The sequence below is a fragment of the Dendrobates tinctorius genome, unplaced genomic scaffold (genome assembly GCF_039654945.1).
Source record: "Dendrobates tinctorius isolate UK_male_01 unplaced genomic scaffold, ASM3965494v1 ptg000174l, whole genome shotgun sequence".
Taxonomy (NCBI): Eukaryota; Metazoa; Chordata; class Amphibia; order Anura; family Dendrobatidae; genus Dendrobates; species Dendrobates tinctorius.
Genome location: NW_027361841.1, coordinates 9863586 through 9887365, shown reverse-complemented (window position 1 = coordinate 9887365; position 23780 = coordinate 9863586). Strand labels below are relative to the sequence as shown.

Below are 23780 nucleotides of genomic sequence, written 5' to 3'. Positions count from 1 at the left end.
GGAAAAATCCGCAGGGCTCAAAACCCCGTCTGCACTCAGCCTAAAGGACCAGTGAGTGCCTCTATTTGTTCTTCCTATGTACAAAAAAATAAATTTATTGCGACTCGCACACTTTGTGAGGTAGACAGTCACAGACAAATGTCTGGATCTGAGGGAATATTCTTTTGCATTTTAAAAAAAACATTATTACTCCTTCACAATAATGATTGATCAGGAAACATAAAAACTTAGTGTGATCAATTGGGGCAAGCAAACATTATCTGATAAGGAGTTCAGATTTAATTTCTTAAAAAATCTATTGTGCTATCTTGCTTCTACATTAAGTATAAAAACAAATATGCAATTGTAATTGAAATTCAGCAGGACAAATACCAGCTACACTATATCACTGATCAATCACACTGAGTCTTGCACTACTGCTATCAACTGTTCCTGAGCCCTGGATAATTGATTGCTAGGAGAGTGTATGGTTCAGTATGCCCAAGTTAGCCCTTCTGATACTTTGGTTCTCCGGAGAGAAGCTCTTTCTAGACATGTATGGCAGCAGTCACCCTCCTGTATATAGGAGAGACAATCGAGATAACCGACGGTCAAACAATGGTTCAGCCTACAGTCATGTTACATTTATGGGTTTTTTTTTACTCTGTCACTATCAATTCAATCTCTGTATTATTGACATGCTACAATTCTCATCTTTACCCTAATGCAGCTTTTTATATTACTGTCTTGAATATTTGTTCATTATTTTAAGACTTTCTCTTCCTGTCTCTATTGTGGAGCTATGAGCTCTGACAACTCTGACAACCTCATCTTAAAATCACTCTAAATTGGCTGGTGGATTTTCTTCTTAGCATTGTTAGTGGGCTATAATTACCACTCTTGATGGGTTAAACTATACCATGTGATGTGACCATGCAGTCACATCTGAGGTCATGTCAGACTTCTGTGACTGTGGGCATTTTGGGGGGAATTCAAAAGAATCAAATAGAAAATTATGTGAATTGCTCAGGATCTGTGGATTTTTGAAAATTCGACTTGAATTCAATTTGTATCAAATCGATTCAGTCATCTCTAGGAACGAGCATCCCTACAAACATGGCTACTGTAAAAGGACTGTCACCGCTTTTATGGATCCTGATCCTGGGAAGCAACAGTGATCAGCATTGTAAGAACCGCAGTGTGTAAGCATTCACCAGCACATATTTCATGTACTATAAAAGCATCATGCATCCAAGGACACAATCACTGAAATATATCATTATTACCTGCGCAGGACAGCTGATATTATCTCGTCCATTTGTCATTTAGATCATAAAAATACAGAGGGTAGATTATTTTGAAGAAATGTTTATTTAACAACTGAATACATGCCAAAAAGAATAATTTACAGCAGCAAGTCTTAATACATTTCCTCTCCAGTTTTGGATTCCCCCATACAATGCATTGATAAATATTACAATGAAACATAAGCACTTTGTTCTGCGGCTTGTTGATAGAGACACATCAAAACAGCAAAATTACCACTACTAAGCCACAGTATGCGGCTGACGTTGGGGCTTTGTACTGTATGAGTATACTTGTACATGAGCACATTGAAATGGAGTACCTATGGTTATCAGTACATTACACTGTACCTCCCCTAACTATTGAAAAAAATATTTACATCTCTTTTGGCTAATGTTCAGGTAGCAAAACCAAACTATTTAAACACATACAATTGATATCACTAAATACTGCATAAAATGGGATCAGAGACTTTCTTTACATGCAGATAGTTGCTTTGAGGTCTTTTTACATACAGTAGTTGCTCTAAGTGGGCCATGAGTCTGTACAGTGAATGCAAAGCCACATTTCTCACAATCTTCGTCATTGCTGTCCAACATTATAAAGTTGCCATGTTTTATGAATATGATAGTGGAAGACCATTTAGAAAATGTACAGAACTATATGTCTATCGTTATGTGCTTTCCATTTTTGGCTCAATTGCTTGTCTAGAGCAAATGTATAACAACTACTGCACGCTGGGTAGCTGTGCGATGTCCCATTGGTCATGTTCTCCATAAGTAACAGGATTAGTAAAATTATTGTGCTGACACACAAGTGCCATTGATATGGTTGAAAACCACATTGTGCTACCACAACCATTATGAAGGAGCAAAAAAGGGAAAGTGGCATCCATATATTCTGAATAAAATACATGCTTTGGATCCATGGCTTTGGCCAGAAAGTTTTTCCATATTATGACGCACCAAAAAGATATTTCTGAAAACCTATTTTTTTTATTTTGTCAAAGAAGCACCATAAAAATCCATCTATATTAGGTAAATATTTTATTACATTATCATGCAATCAGAATGACATGTGAAATAAATACATTTCAAATGGCCTCAATTGTGATACTGGTTTAGAAGAACTGTACTTGCTGTTCATTTGTTTTTGCTCATTTACTAGAATTCCAAAGGCATAAAACTATCAAGTGAAGAAATGTATAGGCAATACTGAATAATTAGTTATATATATGACAATTAATGAGTGGCCTGAAGCAATCTCAAATTACCACAAGTTATTTTCTTCTTTACTCAATTTGTAGCTCTGAACAATAGATGACATTACTTAGCCAATAAAGGAAATATGTCAGCAGGTTTTTGCTACTTCATCTGAAAGCAGCCTGATGTAGGTAAAGAGAACCTAAATCCAATGATATATCACTTAGTATACTGGGTGCAGCATTCTAGTACAAGCAGAGTTTTTAGATTTAGCAATGCAGCAGAGCAGAGAAAGCTAACCACGCCCACTCCAGGCTATGTATGAATATTGCCTATAGACAGTGAGCTACTTATCACAGGAGGGGGCGGAATTAGACAATCTTGGACGTGCCAGCTAGTCACAGCAATAATAATGTCCTAGTGATAAAACTTTCATTAAAAGTAAACAACAGCATATAGCTTAATAAGTGACACATCCTTGAATGAATTTTTTTTAACCCCTACTTCATGTTGTCCTCAGATCACAGAGCAAAGACCTGCTGACAAATTCTCTTTATTGATAGTCAGTCTATAAATAGGGATGCCCTAATAATCCTGATAATGAATTGATCTTATCAGTTGTATATTAACAACCTAAATCTGTACTACTGAAGTCAGCTATTATAATAATGAATACAAATACCCAAAAGATTCGATAATCATAATATCACTAAGGACATAAGTGGCTTCCTATTAAGCAAGATGTCTGGGACTATAGATTTGCTATCCGATTATCTGATACCACCAAATGTATGCCTGTTCAGATTGAGCATGTTACTTCTAGGGTAGGAAAAGGGACAATGTGACAACTTTGGTAATTATTCTGTTGAGAAAAAAACAATACATTAGTATAAGTAGAAAATGTTCCAACCTGTTTGATCCCTGTGGCAGGCGAGGCAATCGGCTAACAGTGTAGGCATAGGCAGTTAGCGGTTAGCGTCAGCAAAATGTTAAGGCCATATTGAGTAGTATTTAAAATATTAATATACAATCACCCCCCAAAAATTAAAAAAAAAAACATAACTCTGGGTATAAAGAATATTGTGCATGTTACTTTGAGCTAGCCAAATGTTATTTAATTACACTGTGATTTTACCCATAAAATAGGTGTTAGTGATGATTATTAACAGTTCACCATGTAAAACATGTGGCATTTATGGTGAAAGCAAATAACGAATACTATGCTATAAAACACTGTAAAAACAGTCACAATGTACCAAAATTTCAGTACAAGTTTAAACTGATTATTTCTTTTTACAAAACATGTAGCCTGTTTGTAAGAAGCTGTACTGTACATTAGAAGGTAAAGATAAAAATAAATATACATGGGAAGTGTTATAATAAAATTAATAATTGTCATTTGTGCTTTAGTGCATTTGCTTGTAAAAGGCTGGGCTACCAAAAATCCTGCCTATCAGTTTTAGTTATTTGGTTTTTGATTTTGTTTTTGGTGCCAAAACTGATGGCAACTAATGTCATAATGGCATCAATTGTCATCTGGATTTACAGGGTTTTGCGATGCGGCTATTTGAAGGGTCAGGCTCAACACCTGATGTGCCAGACACATGTGGACTATCCCACAGCAAACTATGGAATCTGTTCTAACATCAGTTCCCTCTGGAATTTCATTGTCATAATGAAGGGGAAAAGCTGGGGATTGCTGGATGTATGGAAACCCATCCTTAGACATTTTATAAGTGACATATTGAACAACATTCTTTTGAAAATAGTGAAATTAGCAAAGTGTGGTAAAGGAACGTGCAGAATACAAAACAAGCAATAAGACTTCTAATGAAAATGTATAGCAAGGAAAAATGTTAGGTATGAAAAACTAATTTTAAACATTGAAAGGTACGAAAAACTAATTCTAAACATTGAAATGTAAAATGGTGACATATACTTAGCCTTTAATTACTTTAAAGTTCCACTCCAGCTCAATTTTATACTATTGACTACTAAATAAAAGTTTGTTATTTTGTAGCATAACTCTTGAAATGCTTTCTGACACAAATCTCCACGTGCAAATTCTACAAAAAAAACACTGTAGGTCTTGTCCAAGATTTTGTCTAAGCTGTATTCTCCCCATGCAGCACACATACGTGATCAGCCGAGTTACCTGTCCATGTTTATTAGACGGGTGAGGAAAGGAAAGTGGTGACAGTTTTTACCATTTGCTACAGAGCCAAAAATATATTGAATGGTAAAGTTGGGTAGTTAATATGTAAATTATTATATTTTCCGCTGTATTGATACTTTTGAAACTTGAACATTGCAAAACGTACATTTTTTATCCATCATTTCCCAATCGCTTGTTAAAACAGGAGACTCAGTCTTCGATTTCTCTATTTTTGTAGCTTTAGATGGAGCTGACTATAAGGAAATAAACTTGGTATGAAAATTTTATTGGCAATGCTCCATTGAAAAAGGTTTCCAATTAGCTCTCGAGAAGAAAGAAACTCTGCCTCAAGTACCACCTATTGAAAATAGCTACTCTATATGTCAGGGTCCAATACAAAAGCTGTGCAAGTGTGATATCAGTCAGCTCTTCAAGTGCTGCTCTACAATGGAGGAGTCGATAGTCTGTTTTTGGGGTACTATCTGTACATGGGAGTTTTGGGATGGTTGGTCATCTTGCAAAGCTTGATAAAGGTTCAGACATTCAATTAGCAGGTATCTACCTCGCAAAAGCTGGTACTTGTGAGTTTCTTTCTTTTGGAGAGTGCTAATTTGCTTCATTTGTAGGTAACCATATTATACTCATCTGGTTATTCAATAGATGCCCAACAAACTTAACTTTTTTTAGCATGGATACTTTACATTGTAGACTGAACTAGGTCTTTTATGTACAACACATCTATTCTTTCCAATATGTTAGATTATAAATGGTGGTCATCTAACTAGCCATAAACTACCTGTTATAACAACAGTCTGTAATCACCTTTGGTTTTACAACTTCCCCAAGACAGTCATCACACAAGTGAATGATAAATTGTATTAATTATTCCAATTAACCAGTTGCTATTAAATTCAATATGTTATTAAAGTATAGCAGCCTACTAGTTTTCTTATTTTGTTAGATGCACCTTGGATCCAAAACATCCTTTAATCAGAATATTTGTTCTTTACTTTTGCATATAGAGTTTCTTTTTAGCTTACAAAATGGGAACAATATTTAAATGTTACTCCCATGATATAACACGGCATCCCTTTGTTAAGTATTCAATGCATTTCTTTTTTAAGAAAAAAAATGTTAAGTCAAAAAATAAAATAAAGATATTTTCTTTCAAGAAAAAAAAATGCGTGCAAGACAAAAAATAATGTGCTTCACCTAGTAAGAAACCAAAAGTAGTAACAAATTACATTTACTGCATATTTGTCATGGTATGTTTAAATTAAGGTTTAGTACATTACAATTTAAGGTCCAAGCTGGTTGAAGATATCAGTAGTAGATCAATAAGCACAACTTGCTTGCTTGGAGGCCGCCAAGTTAATGTTGCAGTTTAAGGTTTGGGTTTTGTACATTCCCAGGCATCATCCTATGTTTTCATACCAAATATGCGTGGTAGTTAGACAAAAAGGAAGTATTGGTGAACAATCTGAACATATTGTTAACAAGTATTGTGAATGTCATATCTAGTTCCGTAACGGTGTTCACGACTGATGGTAGGCTTTTCTCATTTCAATGGCAAGATGGTAAATGAAAAGTTTCTCCTTGGAAAAGGAAATAAATGGAAAAATCTGAAGAGGACTGCTTCAGAAATGGGAAAACCAAGGTGAGACGCTTTGTATGTAAAATCTTACATTTTGTCTATGTAGTCTAAGTCTATTTGGAAAGTTACTAATATATTTTATTTAGACTTAGCAGAAAGTGTTGTGAACTTTCCACTCTGTAAACATCCAAATAATGCCATGAAAAGGTTCATGAATATTGCATTTTTTTCCAGTTTTAATGTCTATACAAATCCTACTCGGATGAGGTTTCAAGAGGTAATGTGGATTAGACACTCCTTGGTGCCCTTTCAAATTCATGGGTCCTCCTATTTCTGCCCTTCTTATTTTCTTGTAGGTGCTTCCATTTGTTGGGGCTCACTTGGACATTGGTATTTTTTTGCCGGCGTTGTTTGCGGTCTCTTTTCCAAACTTGCTCACAAAATTCATCCATACTGTTGAGATTTGGGTGGTTGATTAGTTGCATGAAGTCTCTGTACCAGATCTTCTGTGTGGGTGACATGCTGTTAGATGGTTCTTTGTGCTTGTGGTTTTCTCCGTCATCATCTTTGTGTAGAAGTTCGTCTAAATGTTCCGTATCAATAATTTCTAGAGTTACTTTGAGGAGTGTCTGCATAAATCCATGTTCTACTGCAATACAATAATATATTCCAGAGTCTTTCTTCTTTAAGGTGCGAAGGAGAAGACCATGCTCTGTTTTTATTGTACGATCATCCACTCTTATCTGTAAAGAAGGAGAATAAAATTACAGTTATAACATATGTAGGATTTTAGAAAGCTTAACTTTTAAACTAATTGGAAAACCCAAGTTTTTTTTTTTAAATATTGTAATTTTTATTTTGCCTAATACACTTTGTGTGATAGACATTTGTTGCTCGCATCCTGAAGCTGCATAAAAGTTAGCATAGCAGAGTTTGATAAGATGGCCTGCCGTGACATCTGTGCAGTGCACAGGTGACATCTCGCCAGCCTCGCTAATCATAAGCCAAACCTGGGATCCCAGAGGGTAAAGAAATTAATGACGCTCCTGTACATGGCCAGAAAACACTGACCTGGACCTCGGACCAGGATTGCAAAAATTGATCTGCTGATCTCTAAAATAAAATAATTAATGAGTATATAGAGTGGATATAATCACTCTACTTTAAATATATTAAGTCACAAAGCAACATTAATTTCCATACCATGGCCTACAGATGCAGCAAACACACAAGCAATAATATACATTTTTCTAACAGTTTTTGTTCGTCCACTGAGAACATTTGTGGTAATATTTTTTTGTTTGGAATTATAAATAACTTTATAACTACAGGCACCAAAGAAGCACTTATCAGAAAAAAAAATTTGTTTCAGTCAAACTGGTACTTAGAGATTTACAGTAAAAAAAAAAACACCTTTCCAACTTGCTCTAATTACCCAATAAAACACATTTAACTGGCTCTGTAATTTTTTATGCACATTTTATAGATACAACAGTTACGGTGGTGCTCTTTTAACTATGCCACTAAAGATCATTGTAAATTATTTGCAGTACAGTTAAAATCTGAGTAGAAAACAATCCTTATACGCCTTAGTACTTTGACTTTGCACCTAATGATAATCTCAGCCATGTTTGTCTCTTAAAGGAAATCTGTCAGCAGGCTTTTGCTATGTAATCTGATGACAGAAAGGGCAGGGGTTAAAACAGAATCCATCAATGTGTCATAGGTCAGGCTGTGTGCTGCTGTTTACTTACACTCAAGGTTTTATCACCTGGTGGTTATCATTGCTGTGACTAGCTGGCATGTGAGCATTCATCAGACTCTGCCCCCTCCTATGATAAGCATCTCACTGTCTAGAGTATGTATATAGAGAGCCTGTTGTGGGCAGGGGCAGTTTTCTCAGCGCTGCTGCATTGCTAAAGCTAAAAACTCTGTCAGAACAACTGTACTCAGTAATCCAAGTGATATATCACTGGATTCAGGGACTATTTGCCTACATCATGCATACATCATAGATAATAAAAAGGTGAAGATGAAAGCAAAATTTTAATCCAATATAGATTTATAACAAAAGCATAAGCAAGGAATCATTGTAATTGGTTTACTGGTTTCTATTGTGCCTTGCTATAAGCACAACAAGCAATAGCAGTTTGTGAATTTAAAGGCGTTTTCCACTTTTAGAGAAGTGGACCCCAAACATTGCCTGTCTCAAAATAAAAAAAAAATCGGGGAACCAATGATGTCTCATACTGCTGCTCTGGTTTCAGTGCTTCCAAATATTTTGATTATGACAGTTACATCCCATTAACAGTTCAAGAAACTGCTGCAGCCAATCCCTAACTCAGGAACTCAGCTGATGTAGAGGCATGAGGAACTGACCTCGGTGATTGGCTGCAGAGGCAATGTGAGCTGGTGACATGACAGGCAAAACACTGAGACCAAAGTAGCGGTAAGAGCTGGCAAGACAGAGTATTATCTCGTTTTCTTATTTTACATGACCAGCAATATATGGAGCTCATTTTTGTAAAACAGAAAAAGCCCCTTTAAACATTAAATTCATTTTACATAATTTACATTGTTCTTTTATAAGTTTAATGACATTTAGGTTCTGTATACTATTATCTCCTTTTGACAGTAATCTAAGTATTGTTCATATTGCTATGGCTTTGCTCAAGAAACAGGCCAATTTCGTCCATGGGCTGTGTCTGGATTTGCAGCTCATTGCTTTTGAATTTAATAAAGATGAGCTATAGTATGACATACAGGCTATGGATGTGTCGGGATGATTTTAGAAAGAAGCCATATTTTTTCAGTGCTGGACAACCCCATTTAAAGGTGAACATGGTTAAATTAGTGCACAAGGGTCAGTTTAATCTTGTATATAGCATCGTAGTAGAATCTTGGGTCTTTCCAGCCTCCGTCAGTTCCAACATTTCAACCAATAGTTCAGTCATCATGAAAATGTTATTTTTTGTGTGAAAAGTTCAATTTACCTCCTCTTTCTTGTCATCAGTCTGTTTCTGGAACTGCCAGAATACTGTGGCTCTCTGTGATTTTGGACTGCACTCAAGGAATGTACTGCTGTTCTCCACACCATAGATTATCTTCTCCTCTAAACTCTGTCTGAGTGGATCATCTGAAAGAAAGAACACCATAGCCAGATATTAGCTGCACACAATTTTAAACCACCTTCTCTTTCAAAAATTGCAAAAGTACTGGTTGTTTTAGATTCATCCTTCTGAGAAAAAGAACAAGACATTGTTAAAAATTGTATGCACAGTACAGTACTACTCTAAAGTCATATTTCTAGTACGTCAGCAGGAGCTTCTTTATTGTGTTTAATATATTTCTTCTTGACCAAGAGACCACCTCTACAACATCTGTATGTCACAGTCATTTTGAGATAAACTTACAAATGGTCACTACCAACCAACATCATACAGCAAATCTTAAGCAAAATATTAAAGATGAAAATTTTACCTTGATATAAATTGAGTAATGGAATGTCACATCAACGAACAATGGTAAACACAATTATCAATTAAACGATGGCAACAATGGTAAACACAATTATCAAATAAACGATGGCTGGATTCCAAATCACCCCGAAAATGAAAATAAATACAGTAATTGAAATCACAGACTGATCCAATTTGTTTGCGGCAACTCATAATGTGACTCAGTAGTGTATATTCAGGTCTTGGAAATGTAAGTGTTTCAATACCAGGAATGCTCCTGCATATCTGGTGATATGAAGCCCCAGCATAAGGTCTGACAATGAGATGGTACTACTGGAGGTTTGTGCAACCGTCCAAGGATATGACTCTACAGGCTATCAATGATGTACCACCAAACCAGCCATGCTGGATGATCTTACAGGCAGCATAACTTTTACTCATATCTCAGACTTTTCTATGTCTGTCATGTGTACTGAGTGTGAACTTGGTCTCATCTGTGAAGAGAACGCAACACCAATAGCACACCTGACAATTCTAATATTCTTTGTAGAATGCCAATAGATTTTCATGGTGTTTGTATGTAAGTATAACGATGTAGAACCCTCATGTCACCTGCATAGAGCCGGTTTCTGACAGTATCGTCAAAAGCATACACACTAGTAGCCCGCTGGAGGTCATTTTGAAGGGCCTCTGCAATGTTCCTCCTATCACTTTCACAAAATCAGATGAAACGGTCTTACAATCACTTATGTTTCCTAAGTTGACAGACTGAAATCCTTGAAGTCTAAATCACTTGGGGTTATATGGTCACTCCTAAGTGTTCCCTTAGATTTATTTTGCAGTTTAGTTCACAGCAATAATACATTCAACACTAATAAACAATTTTTTTTTCTCTATGCAAAGACCAAAAATCATAAGAAGAGTCATTATTCCATAAAAAATATGTATCAGGTGAGAGAAGGCTTACACGACTTTGTGTGCAAGTGGGCGGGTTTCTCGTCGATCCTTGTCAGCTATTACATCACATAGTATAGAATAGCCATCACAGGTTATTGGATATCAAGTAGCATAGCAAAGCCTGTTGTAGTCTGTATAAAAGCCAAAGCAGGGAATGCAGTGCAGCAACTATTTTGGAATAAATCTGCTTAGTGAGAGGATTTATTAATACTAATAATAATATTTATTTATTTAGCGCCAACATATTCCGCAGGGCTTTACAGTTTAGGATTTGGCACAGCTCACAGGTTTGCAATAGAAACAGGAAGAAAAATAAACCTCCACCCAAAAAATCTGAATATGCTACACAGATATTGTGTGTGACAAAAGAGCAATAAACAGTTGCTGTCTATTTATCCATAGCCATATATGTAAAGGTCACTTTGACATTACTAAGGCTGTGCTTGCAAAAAAAGAGCTTGACAGGGGTTGGATAAAGTCCTATGAGACCAAGCAAGGCAAACCTTTACAGTTCCACCACCCCAACCGCTCCACATACCAGACCTCTGCCCTTCCCTAAAAAACCCTCCCTCTCCAACATCACTGAAGGAGAGCTTACTCATCTCTTTTCCAAATCACGCCTCACCACCTGTGCACTGTTAGGAATGGTGGAGCGCACTAAATAAAAATAATAATAAAGTGCGTTCGCCACTCGGGGTCCACCGTGCAGTAGGTGATATAACCACTGCTAAGTGGTGGCAGGAGCAATATGGCGGTAAAGTGCACAGGGTTAAACGTCACCCAGGTGCACAGAGCAATCTCTGTTAAGTCACATAGATGCCAAATAAACACAAATACACAGACTGGGCCTGTTGAGGTCACAGTACTCAGTAAAAATACACACATGGTATTAGGTCACAGGAGAAGCCCAAGACGGCGGCACTACGTCCGTCTAGACCTACCGTGTGTGCGGCGTTGCAGCTGCGCACGCTAAGGAGAGCTGCTACTGCAGCGCAGCGTGGACACTGCCGCTAAACGACAAAGCTATGACGCAAGCGCAATGTCAGACGCTAGCAGCTGTGGACGTTGCAGCAGAGGAGCGCTGGCGCTGATTCTAACTCAGTCCCTAACCACATACGTAATATCAGAGGGAAGGGGTTTTATAATGAGTCATTCACCAGAATCATACATCCATCCTCATACACACAGCAGCAAGTAAGTCTATACTAGCACATGGTGGAACAGCCATGCACGCCTTTTATAGCAGCTGGGACCTTCCGCAAGCCTCCAGATCGCTGAGATGGACAAATGAGATCTGGAGCGGGACCTAAGCACATGACTCCCGATCTCCAATGGGAGATCATCCCATGAGCATGCTCAGTAGGAGGACAGAAGGACTTAGCCTCAGAAGAGATTTGCTGCAAGGCAATCTCCTCTGCAGCAGATAAACAGCAGGAGACTGCAGAATGTGAGGGTCTGGATCCCTGCGGAGTAAACGCAGAAATCCGACTCCTAACATTACCCCCCCTCCTATGGCCCCCTCCTCCCTGAGCCTTCTGATCCACCAACTTGTGCCCATCAGAGACATAGGCCTCAGACTCATCCGAAGGAAAGTCAGATGTCCCGGTAGATGACAGAGAGACCTGGGACAAGTGGAAGGCATCAGGGGTGGCAAAGTCACCAGGTTTGAGAAGGGACCCGTGGGAGATGACGAGCCTAGAAGTTAAAGTGGAATGCCACCGTGTGTCGGCAGGCGTCTCCATCATTCGTTTAGAGAGGCTATTCGGAGCACAAAAGGCACAGGCCCGAATATATTTTTTAACATCCCGAGCCCTGTGCGGCCACTAGTAAGACCCTGCCAGAAGTTTTGTAGTCTGCATATAGCCACAGTGACCACCCCTCCTGGACGCGTGTGCCCACGCATGAACCTTCGGCCGAAGGCAAGGAGGAACAAGGGTCTTGCCCAGCGGCACAGAGTTTGGCCATTGCGGGGCACTGTTGTTCTGAGAAACAGCGTGTAGACAATGATAACCGCAACTGAATTCTTGTGCCGGACGCGCCTGGAGAACGGCGCAAGACACCTCCATGGGCTCTGAGGGTGGAACCTCTGGCTCGGGTAGTTCCAGAGGCTCAAAAAAATTGGGAGCCGAGGTAACCTTCCATTTGGATTGGGCACGCTCCATACCGCGATCCGAAAAACGGAGGTCAATGTGGGTGGAAATGGCAATCAGATCTTCCAAACTTGCAGGAACCTCTCTGGTAGAGAGAGCATCTTTAGCATGCTCCGCCAAACCTCTCCAAAACAGGGATAAAGTCTTTATCGGACCACTCCAGCTTGGAAGCCAGTGTCCGAAAACGGACGGCATACTGACTAACCGAGAGGGAACCCTGAGTCAAAGCAAGAAGCTGAAGAGAGGTGTCGTGCGTGACCCGTGGACCGAGTAAGACCTGCTTAATAGCCGTTAGAAAGTGAGCAGCAGTCCGAACCTCTGGGTCACCACACTCCCATAGTGGCGTAGCCCACTCCAACGCCTTGCCCAACAGCAGGGATACAATAAACCCCACCTTGGCCCGTTCCGTAGGGAATCGCGCAGCCAGTAGCTCCAGCTGAATAGAGCACTGGCTGACGAAACCCCTACAGGAGGCGCCATCGCCAGAAAATGTATCGGGCAACGGGAGGCGGGTAACTGTCAGCGCGAGGGAGGACGTGGACATATGGGAAAACACGTCTATGATTGACTTTACAGCAGCTTCAGCGGATTGTGCAGCTGAGAGAGCCCTTTCAAGAGTGGCCAAGTGGCCCTCAAGCTGCCGAATACACTGTAAGAGTTGCTGCTGTTCGGCCATCACTAGCCAGACCCTGGCGCTAGTATAATGTTAGGAATGGCAGAACACACTAAATAAAAATAATAATAAAGTGCGTTCGCCGCTCGGGGTCCACCGTGCAGTCGGTGATATAACCACTGCTAAGTGGTGGCAGGAGCAATATGGCGGTAAAGTGCACAGGGTTAAACGTCACCCAGGTGCGCAGAGCAATCTCTGTTAAGTCACAGTAGATGCCAAATAAACACAAATACACAGACTGAGCCTGTTGAGGTCACAGTATCAGTGAAAATACACACACGGTATTAGGTCACAGGAGTAGCCCAAGACGGCGGCACTACGTCCGTCTAGACCTAACGTGTGTGCGGCGTCGCAGCTGCGGACGCTAAGGAGAGCTGCTACTGCAGCACGGCGTGGACACTGCCGCTAAATGACAAAGCTATGACGCAAGCGCAATGTCGGATGCTAGCAGCTGTGGATGTTGCAGCAGAGAAAGTGCTGGCGCTGATTCTAACTCAGTGCCTAACCACATGCGTAATATCAGAGGGAAGGGGTTTTATAATGAGTCATTCACCAGAATCATACATCCGTCCTCATACACGCAGCAGCAAGTAAGTCTATACTAGCGCATGGTGAAACAGCCATGCGTGCCTTTTATAGCAGCCGTGACCTTCCGCAAGCCTCCAGATCTCTGAGATGGACCAATGAGATCTGGAGCGGGACCTGAGCACATGACTCCCGATCTCCAATGGGAGATCGTCCCATGAGCATGCTCAGTAGGAGGACAGAAGGACTTAGCCTCAGGAGAGATTTGCTGCAAGGCAATCTCCTCTGCAATCTCCTCTGCAGTAGATAAACAACAGGAGACTGCAGAATGTGAGGGTCTGGATCCCTGAGGAGTAAACGGAGAAATCTGACTCCTAACATGCACTTGACCCCATCCCTTCGCACCTGCTCCCCAACCTCACTAACATGATCATTCCAGCCCTAACCCATCTCTTCAACCTATCCCTAACTTCTGGTACCTTCCCCTTTTACTTCAAACATTCCACCATAACACCCATCCTCAAAAAATCAAACCTTGACCCAACTGCTATGCCCAGCTATCGCCCCAAATCACTGCTCCCGTTTGCTTCCAAACTCCTTGAACAGCATGTCCATGCTCAACTTTCCTCCCACCTCTCATCTAACTCACTCCTTGACATCCTGCAATCTGGCTTCCGCCCCCACCACTCCACTGAAACTGCCCTGACCAAAATTACTAATGACTTACTCAGAGCCAAAGCTAACAGACAGTTCTCCATCCTCCTCCTTCTCGACCTGTCCTCTGCCTTTGACACAGTTGACCACTGTCTACTGCTACAGATTCTTTCTTCCATTGGCATCAAAGACCTTGCCCTGTCCTGGATTTCCTCATACCTTTCTCACCACACATTCTGCATATCCCACTCCCACACTACCTCCTCATCCAGCCCCCTCTCTGTTGGAGTCCCCAAGGCTCTGTCCTGGGGCCCCTACTTTTTTCCATCTATACTCTTGGCCTAGGACAACTCATAAGGTCCCATGGCTTCCAGTACCACCTGTATGCAGACGACACTCAGATCTACCTCTCTGGCCCAGATGTCACCTCTCTGCTGTCCAGAATCCCAGAGTGTCTATCAGCCATATCCTCCTTTTTCACCTCTCACTTCCTAAAACTCAACGTAGACAAAACTGAACTCATTATCTTTCCTCCATCTCACGTATCTTCTCTACCCGATCTATCTATTATGGTAAACAGCATCATGCTCTCTCCTGCACCAGAAATCCACTGCCTCAGAGGAACTCTCGACTCTGCCTTGTCCTTCAAACCACACGTCCAATCTCTTGCCACCTCCTGTCACCTCCAACTCAAAAATATTTCCAGAATCCGTCCCTTCCTCAGTCCTCAATCTACTAAAACTCTTGTATATGCCCTCATCATCTCCCGCATTGACTACTGCAACACTCTCCTCTGTGGCCTCCCTGCTAACTCTCTTGCACCACTCCAGTCTGTCCTCAATTCTGCTGCCCGACTAATCCACCTCTCTCCTCGCTACTCCTGTCTCTCCCCTCTGCAAATCCCTCCACTGGCTCCCAATTCCCCAATGAATCCAGTTCAAACTACTAACACTGACCTACAAAGCCATCCACAACCTTTCCCCTCCCTATATATTTGAACTAATCTCCCAATATCTTCCCTCATGTAATCTTTGATCCTCCCAAGACCTCCTACTCTCCTCCACACTTATTCGTTACTCACACAACCGCCTCCAAGATTTCTCCCGAATATCCCCTATCCTCTGGAATGCCATGCCTCAACACGTCCGATTATCCACCATCCTCGGATCCTTCAAACGGAACCTGAAAACCCATCTTTTCAGGAAAGTTTACAGCCTGCAATGACCATTCTGCCACCTCACAACCGCCTGAGCTGCCGCCTCATCACCACCAGTGCTGCTGCACCCCCGACCTTCTGTCTCTTCCCCACTATCCCGTAGAATGTAAGTCCGCAATGACAGGGTCCTCTCCCCTCTGTACCAGTCTGTCATTGTAAATTTGTTTACTGTTAACGATATCTATAACTTTGCATGTAACCCCCTTCTCATGTGCAGCACCATGGAATTAATGGCGCTACATAAATAATTATTAATAATAATAATGAGACAAAGTGCTAAACAGGTCTTTACAGGACACTGAGTACCTATATTTGCTGTCAATCAAATTATTGGGAAACATTTTCGGAGGCTAGTTATTTTGACTTGCAAAAGATTTAATCATCTCTAATATAAATATTAATAAAGATAAACACCTGTGTTTTATGGAAGCCTTTCCAGTAGTATTTCCTGTACATTATCAAATGTTAATATAATACCTCTTTAGGATCAAAATGAATTAACTGGACAAACTATCATCTATAGGGAGAGATCCAATAATATTTTCCATTAATCCCTATAACTTCACTTAAGGAAATTTTTATCAGTCTGCTGTTTTGGCTATTTAAGGGTCTTCATTAAAAAGCCCCTAAATTTCAGTTGGACCACCCATAAAGAACCCAATTGTGAAATCTAGCAGAATGTTCAAAAAAAAATTCAAAATATATTTAATTATTTTGGTATTCAAGAATATTCCACTTTATCCATGCTGAGAACTTGTAATGTTTTATATAGCGCAAATTATAGGATGCATAAAGTAGAAAACCCATTATAACTGATATTCCTCAATGTAGGTTCCGTCTTTACAAGGACATTGGGAGGTATACTTTACATTGTATGTAATCTAGCCTTGTGGCTTTCTATTTTAATTCAGTTTGTATCTGTATATTTAAAAACAAGTTTTCGGTAATATATTACACTTGGATATTGTTTTCCACAGTTTTATGGAGAGATTTACAATCAGTGGCAATGTTATTGAGGAAGCAATCTCCAATCAATTATATCCATAATATATTTACATTTGACGAATTTGGAGAACAAACAATGAAGCTTAAATTGTTCCACTAATTATTTCCTTTCACAAGAACAGAGTTTCCTGTATATTAATCATGCCATAAAAAAATCACTTAGCAATTACAAGCCACTATCCCCTTTATTGAAAATATTGTTTATACTCCCAAACTTTCTAAACAGGCCACACAGTTGAGCAAATTAGCATTTAAGGTAGCTAAGTAACATAAACCAGGAGCATCACACCTTACATGATAAAAACACAGTAGGATAAGAAAATATTTACAATGCCTAGTAAAGAAAGAGACCACCAGAACATCCAGTGACAAGGTCACATTTCCAAGGTGACCCGCAAAAGGTAATTAAAAACTGAGAGTGCTGGAGACTTAAGCAACCAATGAAGGTGTTTTAACTTTCCCTATACCACACAAGTAGAAAACCTATTACTTGGGTCCCTGTTTAGAAGAATGGTCATTTCTATGAAACAACTATATTAAACCATGTTTAAATAATTTCCTTTTCTTGAATTCTTTTTTAACTAATGCTAGGGTCACACAACAGTATAAAAAGATCGTTCAAAGTCGCATGCAGAAAAGTGGGACAATTTTTTTCCCTTTTCACGTTTGTGGAATCCGTTTTTTACAGCAGCTATATATCAGTAAAAATTGGATGCTATATTGTGTCTTTGTACGGCATCTGATTATTTTATCACATTCAGACTATCAGTGTGTCAAGAGTGGGAGAAGAGAGTTGCACTGACAATCCAACACAATGGTCAGCACTTTGAACACATTTTATAAGTGGTTATAAACTTGTAAATACCTCATGAAAGAATAAAGTTACATTAAAACCAAGCACACCATTGTTTTTCTTGTGAAATTCTCAATAAGTTTGATGTGTCAAATGACCCTATTCCCATTGGAAAAAATAAAAGTTGGATCCAAAATGGCCAACTTCAAAATGCACTTTTATATATATGACATTTTTTCTTATCTGTTTATAATCACATAATGATTATCCACATGTTTTATAATTCAATTTAGTATTGATCATTGTATATTGGGCCTACCATTATTTATGTAACCAATCTCCCCTCACCCATTTATTTGTGCTCATTAATCACCTATAATTTTTTTTATCACAAATAAATGAGAATTTATTTATTAAATAGATAAAAAAATGTGTTATTTAATATTTTTTTTATCAATGTAATAAATAAATCATTTTAATTTCCAAATTTCAGTGTGGCGTTCTTTTTTGTAGGTTGCATATTTTCTAAGTAACTGGAAACATCAGATTATTTTTTTAAATTGTGAATAGAAATCATAATTTGGACCCGTAGAAGACCCTTGACAGCGTGAAACGGCCGTTGTCCTGCACTACCTCCTTGCCCACTCGCTGCCTGCCATCTTGTTTGCATCCCTAATGGATTAAAGAACACGTATGTTGTAGTACTTGGTGAGTGCCATTTTCTGTTCACCATTTGAATGCTACCGATTGATTGGTAAGGTGTGCACCATCAATAAGCGCTGCTATTCTCTGATATGTTCCGTATATGGGAAAAGACCTGTAGTATGTGAAGAGCTGGTGCCACACAACCTCCACTTCAGTTTGGACAAATTTCTTTTTTAACATCGCCTAGAACTTCCAAGTAAGCATGAGTGGAACAGGCAAAATTTGAAAATGCCTGTTTGAGTGGATTTTGGGGGGAAATCGAATGTCCCTTATTTTGCTCAGAAATAAACATAATAATTGTAAGATGTGAAAAAAACAAGCAAAAAAATTATGCTTCTTACAGCTCATCACTCTAGACCTTCCGCTCCTCAACATCACCTTTCCTGTCAATGCCACATATTCTTATCACTGCTATGAGTGCTAAACCCCTACATCTTCTCATGCTTGGCCAAGACCTCCAGCCCTGATGAGGCCCAGGTTTGGTGGGCACAAGTGTGAAAGGTGACGGCGTGCGCATGCATGGGCAGAGAACCATACTGTTGATACAGCAATTGCGGTGAATATAAGATGTGACGAGGGCTGGATGGGCAAAAGTGAGCATTTAGGTTTCATTTTTTAACCTTTTAATGGCCTGTTATGTTTCAGAATCATGGCAACCAGGGGCTCCTTTATCTCTGAACAGCGTGGAAACAAATTACACTTTTGTCAAATGCAGATTTTTGTTATATTCAAGTAGAATTCAATGCCACTCGAATATATTTGATCATTTTTAGCTCTGAGTCTTGATGTTATGCCTGGTACTAAAGCTTCATCTAAAAAGCTTAATGGTTCTCATTGCTTATATGGCAAGTCTAACTGTGGAGCTGCAATTTGTCACATGTGTCCAGTCCCAAATAAAGAACATGCTGCTATTAATCATTGAAAACCTAAGCTCTTGTTGAAAACTCAATATCCTTTAAAGAATTTTTCTCTTTCTTCAAAGCAGAAGCGGGCCAGTCCCCAGTCTCCTGGCTTTCTAGTTGTTGTGGTGGCAGGCTTCCATGTGGAGTTCAGACCAGCATCATCACTGTCCCGGACTGTGCTTGCACCAATGCTGCTATATGAGCCAACACTACCTCTGCAGCACATACAGTGGGGTGTAAAATAGGTGGCCAAAATCAGGAGGTACTAGTGCTCCTATCGTCCCGACCAGCCTCAGGGCATTGATAACAAGCTCAGCTGGAAAAGTTTCTAGTAGTGATGAGCAAATGTGCTCTGATAATGCCTTAGCCGAGCATGCTCGGTTGTTATCCACGTACCTAGGGCTTGTTTGCATATTATGTTTGAGTCCCTGCATCTGCATGATTTGTGGCTGCTAGACAGCCTGAAATCAAGAGGGGATTCTTTAATCAGACAATCCTTGTATGTGTTGAGGCTCTCTAACTGCTGCAAATTATGTAGCCATGGGATGCAAACACAGTATATGATCATGTCTGAGATACTCGGATACCACCCAGCTGGCTCAGATAAGACGTTATCTGAGCACGTTCACTCATCAATATTTGAAAGTATTGTTCATGGACACCAACTGCTGCTAGACCTCAGCGGTGGTTGGTCCCCTTAGCAATAAACAAAATGAAAAAAATTTGGAGATTGGGGGTAGATTAAAACACCAACACATTGCACATTGATGTTTATTTTTGTAAAATCTCTCTCCTAAAAAAATCTCCAATTTTGACCAAGGGCATAACCATAAAAGGAATCTATCACCAGGTTTTTGTCATGCAATCTGAGAGCCCCATGATGTAGTGGAAGAGAATCTAAATACAGTGATGTGTCACTTACTATGCTATGCGTTGTTTTGATAAAAAAACAAATCAGTGCTTTATCCTCAGTAGATTACCACTATAAGACAACTGGCCTCATGCTTCCTACTCCAACCACATCCCTAGCTCTGATTAGCAGCTCTCTGTCAATATGCAATGTACACAAGAAGCTGTGGTGAGGACAGGATTATACACAGATTAATAATTGAGCTTGGCTCAATCTGCAGCAGAGAAAACTGTGAATATCATAACTGTTGCACCCAGGAAACTAAGTGATACAATGCTGAAATCAGAGTCTCTGTCTCTACCTCATCCTGCTGTCATATTACATAACAAAACCCCGCTGACAGATTCCCTTTAAGCAAACAGTTACGTAGGGTTTTAAATAACTTACTGCATCTATGAGGAATAGTTCCCTTGTACTGTCCAAAAATAAAATAAAGATATTATTGCACCCAATAACCAAGCTCTGTATGAATTTAGATTTTTTTTCCCATATACATCATAGTTCCTAAAGCTTTGATCAAGAATTGTGTTTGACTAAACTTCTTTATCCAAAAAAACTGTTTAAACAGCGGCCTCCGTAGAAGAAAACAAACTGCAGCAGGATGACCCCTTGTTTGTTTTTACTAGCTTTCATCATTTTTATGGTCGATTCAACCATCTGAACATCATACACAAAAATAAAAATCAAGCATATATCATATGGTTTATAATAGATTCAGATGTTCATATACTGTGCGGAGATGGAAACGATGAACTGGAAACGTGCTCTGCAGATAGCGCATATAGAGCCAGGCACAGGAACGCACATGCATGGCCCGCAGATGCAGAATGCTTTAGCAAATGTTTTAGTCCCATTTATTGGTAATGTATGATCTCTATTATATTTCATTGCTCATTCAAATATGTAGTGATTAATGGTAGAAAAAAGACCTTTAGAAGTATAATGTGTCAGTTTGGGAGTATTACAATAACTCCAAGCTTCAAATCGGCTTACAACTCCACAAGCCGTTAATATTTTACAGCATCTAAATGCTTTGTGTAATCGAAGAACATGTAAAACAACATTTACACAAATAAGCCTGAAAGTGTAAAGGTGCAATAAGTCACTCAGGTCCTCAGGGGCTGCATTAGTTAGTGCTGGAGAGCTATTAAATTAGCAAGAATCCCATTACATGTTGGTCTGTTAGGAAAAACATTTCCGGATAACTATACAGCATACAGATCTACACAGAAGATATACTGCATCTAAGCAGATGGTTTTAAAATACACAGTAAGGAACTTTAACAGATAACAATTTTAATAAAATGCCGAGAGTAATGGGTCTAAGGGTCAATTATATAACTATTTAGTTTTTATTGTAGTTTGAAGTGAAACTTTGCTAAATACTTTTTGCTCAAGCTCCTTAAGTTGCTCAAGATCTCTGCTTGCCATCGGTGAGTTAAAACAGCATTGCTTACATAAAGATGTAAAATGGCCCTGGTGTAGAGAACTCAATTATGTTTAATGCACATTCAATAAGCTTTATGTACATAAAGCCGGAAATCACCCTGAATTGTCCATGTAAGGAAGAGAAATGTAGCCAGTAGTTCCACAAGGTGGCGCTCTTTACTCATATCTAATCTGAGCAGAGCGTTATATAGTCTAATTAGTAGCAAGAACCATGGGATTAAGTATAGGGTACATGGCATGTATTTGGGGGCATGTGTACAGTATGTGTATTTAAATAACTGAGCATAATTTAAAATGTAATACAAAACTGAAGATAATAAAAGCATTTTACATTAGTACAGAAATTAGCTGAAAAGATGGTAACACATTGCAAGCTTTCGAGACTACTCAGGTCTCTTCTATGCCTGATGAAGAGACCTGAGTAGTCTCGAAAGCTTGCAATGTGTTACCATCTTTTCAGTTAGCCATTAAAAGGTATCAACCACTGAGGACTCTCAATTCTAAATATTTTTGTATATATGCATGTAATATAGTGCGAGTGTATTAATATACTCACCTACCACTGCTCTTTCCAGTGTAGAGCGTCGTTCCTTCTCTTCTTCTAAGTGACGTCATCGCTCTACAGACTTTCTGGGTTAAACTGCGCTATGCATGACCTGGAAGTCGCTTTTACAAGGTAAGCCTATGGTGTGTCAGAACGAACGGCTCCATAGAGGATACATTGTAAAAGAGACTTCTGGCTCACACATAGAGCATAGAGTTAACCGGATAGTCTGAAAAGAGGTGACATCACTGAGAAGAGGAGCAGAACTGCGTATATATTAATACACTCACACTACATCACATACATTTACACTGATTTATTAAAATCATTACCTTCATGGGTGGATGTCTTTAAGAGAAGATCTACTGAAGAATTTAGATAGAAAATAAGTTTAGATAAAAATGTAGAAAAAAATTAGATAAAAAAATTAAAAATAGATTAACACTGTTTAAACCTATTGCAATGCTACAAAAAAGAATTGATAGGTCCATGAATCACAGAAATATGGCTAAAAAATGCTTAAATATGATGTGCATAATAGTGTTACATCGTTCTTAGCAAAATCCCAAAATCTCTGAAAATTTCCTTCAAATGGAAAAACAAAATATAAATATCAAAAGGAGAAGACCAAGTTTGTCTATTCATTACACTAGTAGAGCCTTTGAATTAAAGTACAGAGCAAAATCATTACTACTGTGTCTACAAAGTTATTAACTCCCTTAAGTGTTTTTTACAAGTACAGTGCTGTGCAAATAATTGGGACAAAGCATTTTTTTAACTAAAATCGTAAGTTGGTTACCAGTCAGTGATTCAAACCAGTTTTAACTGCTTTGAACAGGCACTCGCACCACAGGCACTCACACCTGTTCAAAGCAGTTAAAACTGGTTTGAATCACTGACTGGTAACCAACTTACGATTTTACTTAAAAAATGCTTTGTCCCAATTAATTTGCACAGCACTGTAGTTAAAGGTGTATGTACAGTACCATAAGACGACCCATGTTGGTGCTATGGGACCCAGGATGGTTAGATTAGCTCCAATGGGTAAATTTAGTTCTTCAGGAAAATCTCTCTAATGAATTACAGTATGGAGAACATGTGTTTTAAAGTCTAAAGGGGGCAGACACATTACTGTACAATTGACCAAAACAGAAGATTAAAAAAAACTGAAACATTTGTCATTGGAAATCTCCACTACTTAGATACTGAAGGCCAATATAAAATTGTAAGTGGTCCAGCATTCCATAATCAGCTGTTTGCTGCTCTAGTAGCCAGATGTAAACATTATATGAATGAACAGCAACAGCACGGCTCCTTACATGGTGTAGTGGCTATTGGGAGGTACTTTAGCTCAGTTCCTTTTCTTTACAGTGAAACTTGAGCTGCAATAACCGAGAACAGCCACTAGAAAGTGTGTAGAGCCACATCGTTCGGTTATGTTTACACCCAGCCACAGTGGGTGCTGCAAACAGCTGATCAATAGGGTTGTGTGGTTTCGATCTCCAATGATCTACTCTTGATCACATTTACGTTAGAGTGATAGGGACCCACTAAAAGGTCATCCGTGACGTGTCAGTGGGTTTTGTACAGTCTGATCAGAATAT

General features: G+C 39.2%; 1 protein-coding gene across 1 annotated transcript in view; it reads right to left on the bottom strand.

Annotated features, from left to right (window-relative positions):
- Positions 1–1331: 1331 nt before the first annotated feature.
- The window catches only part of SEMA3A (semaphorin 3A), a 371020-nt gene continuing 348571 nt past the window's right edge, over positions 1332–23780 (bottom strand). The window contains exons 16-17 of the mRNA XM_073551304.1: positions 9229–9371; positions 1332–6978 (exon numbers count right to left, since the gene is read on the bottom strand). Of these exons, the coding sequence (XP_073407405.1) occupies positions 6523–6978; positions 9229–9371 (599 nt within the window). The 3' untranslated portion in view covers positions 1332–6522. The remainder of the gene's footprint in view (positions 6979–9228; positions 9372–23780) is intronic.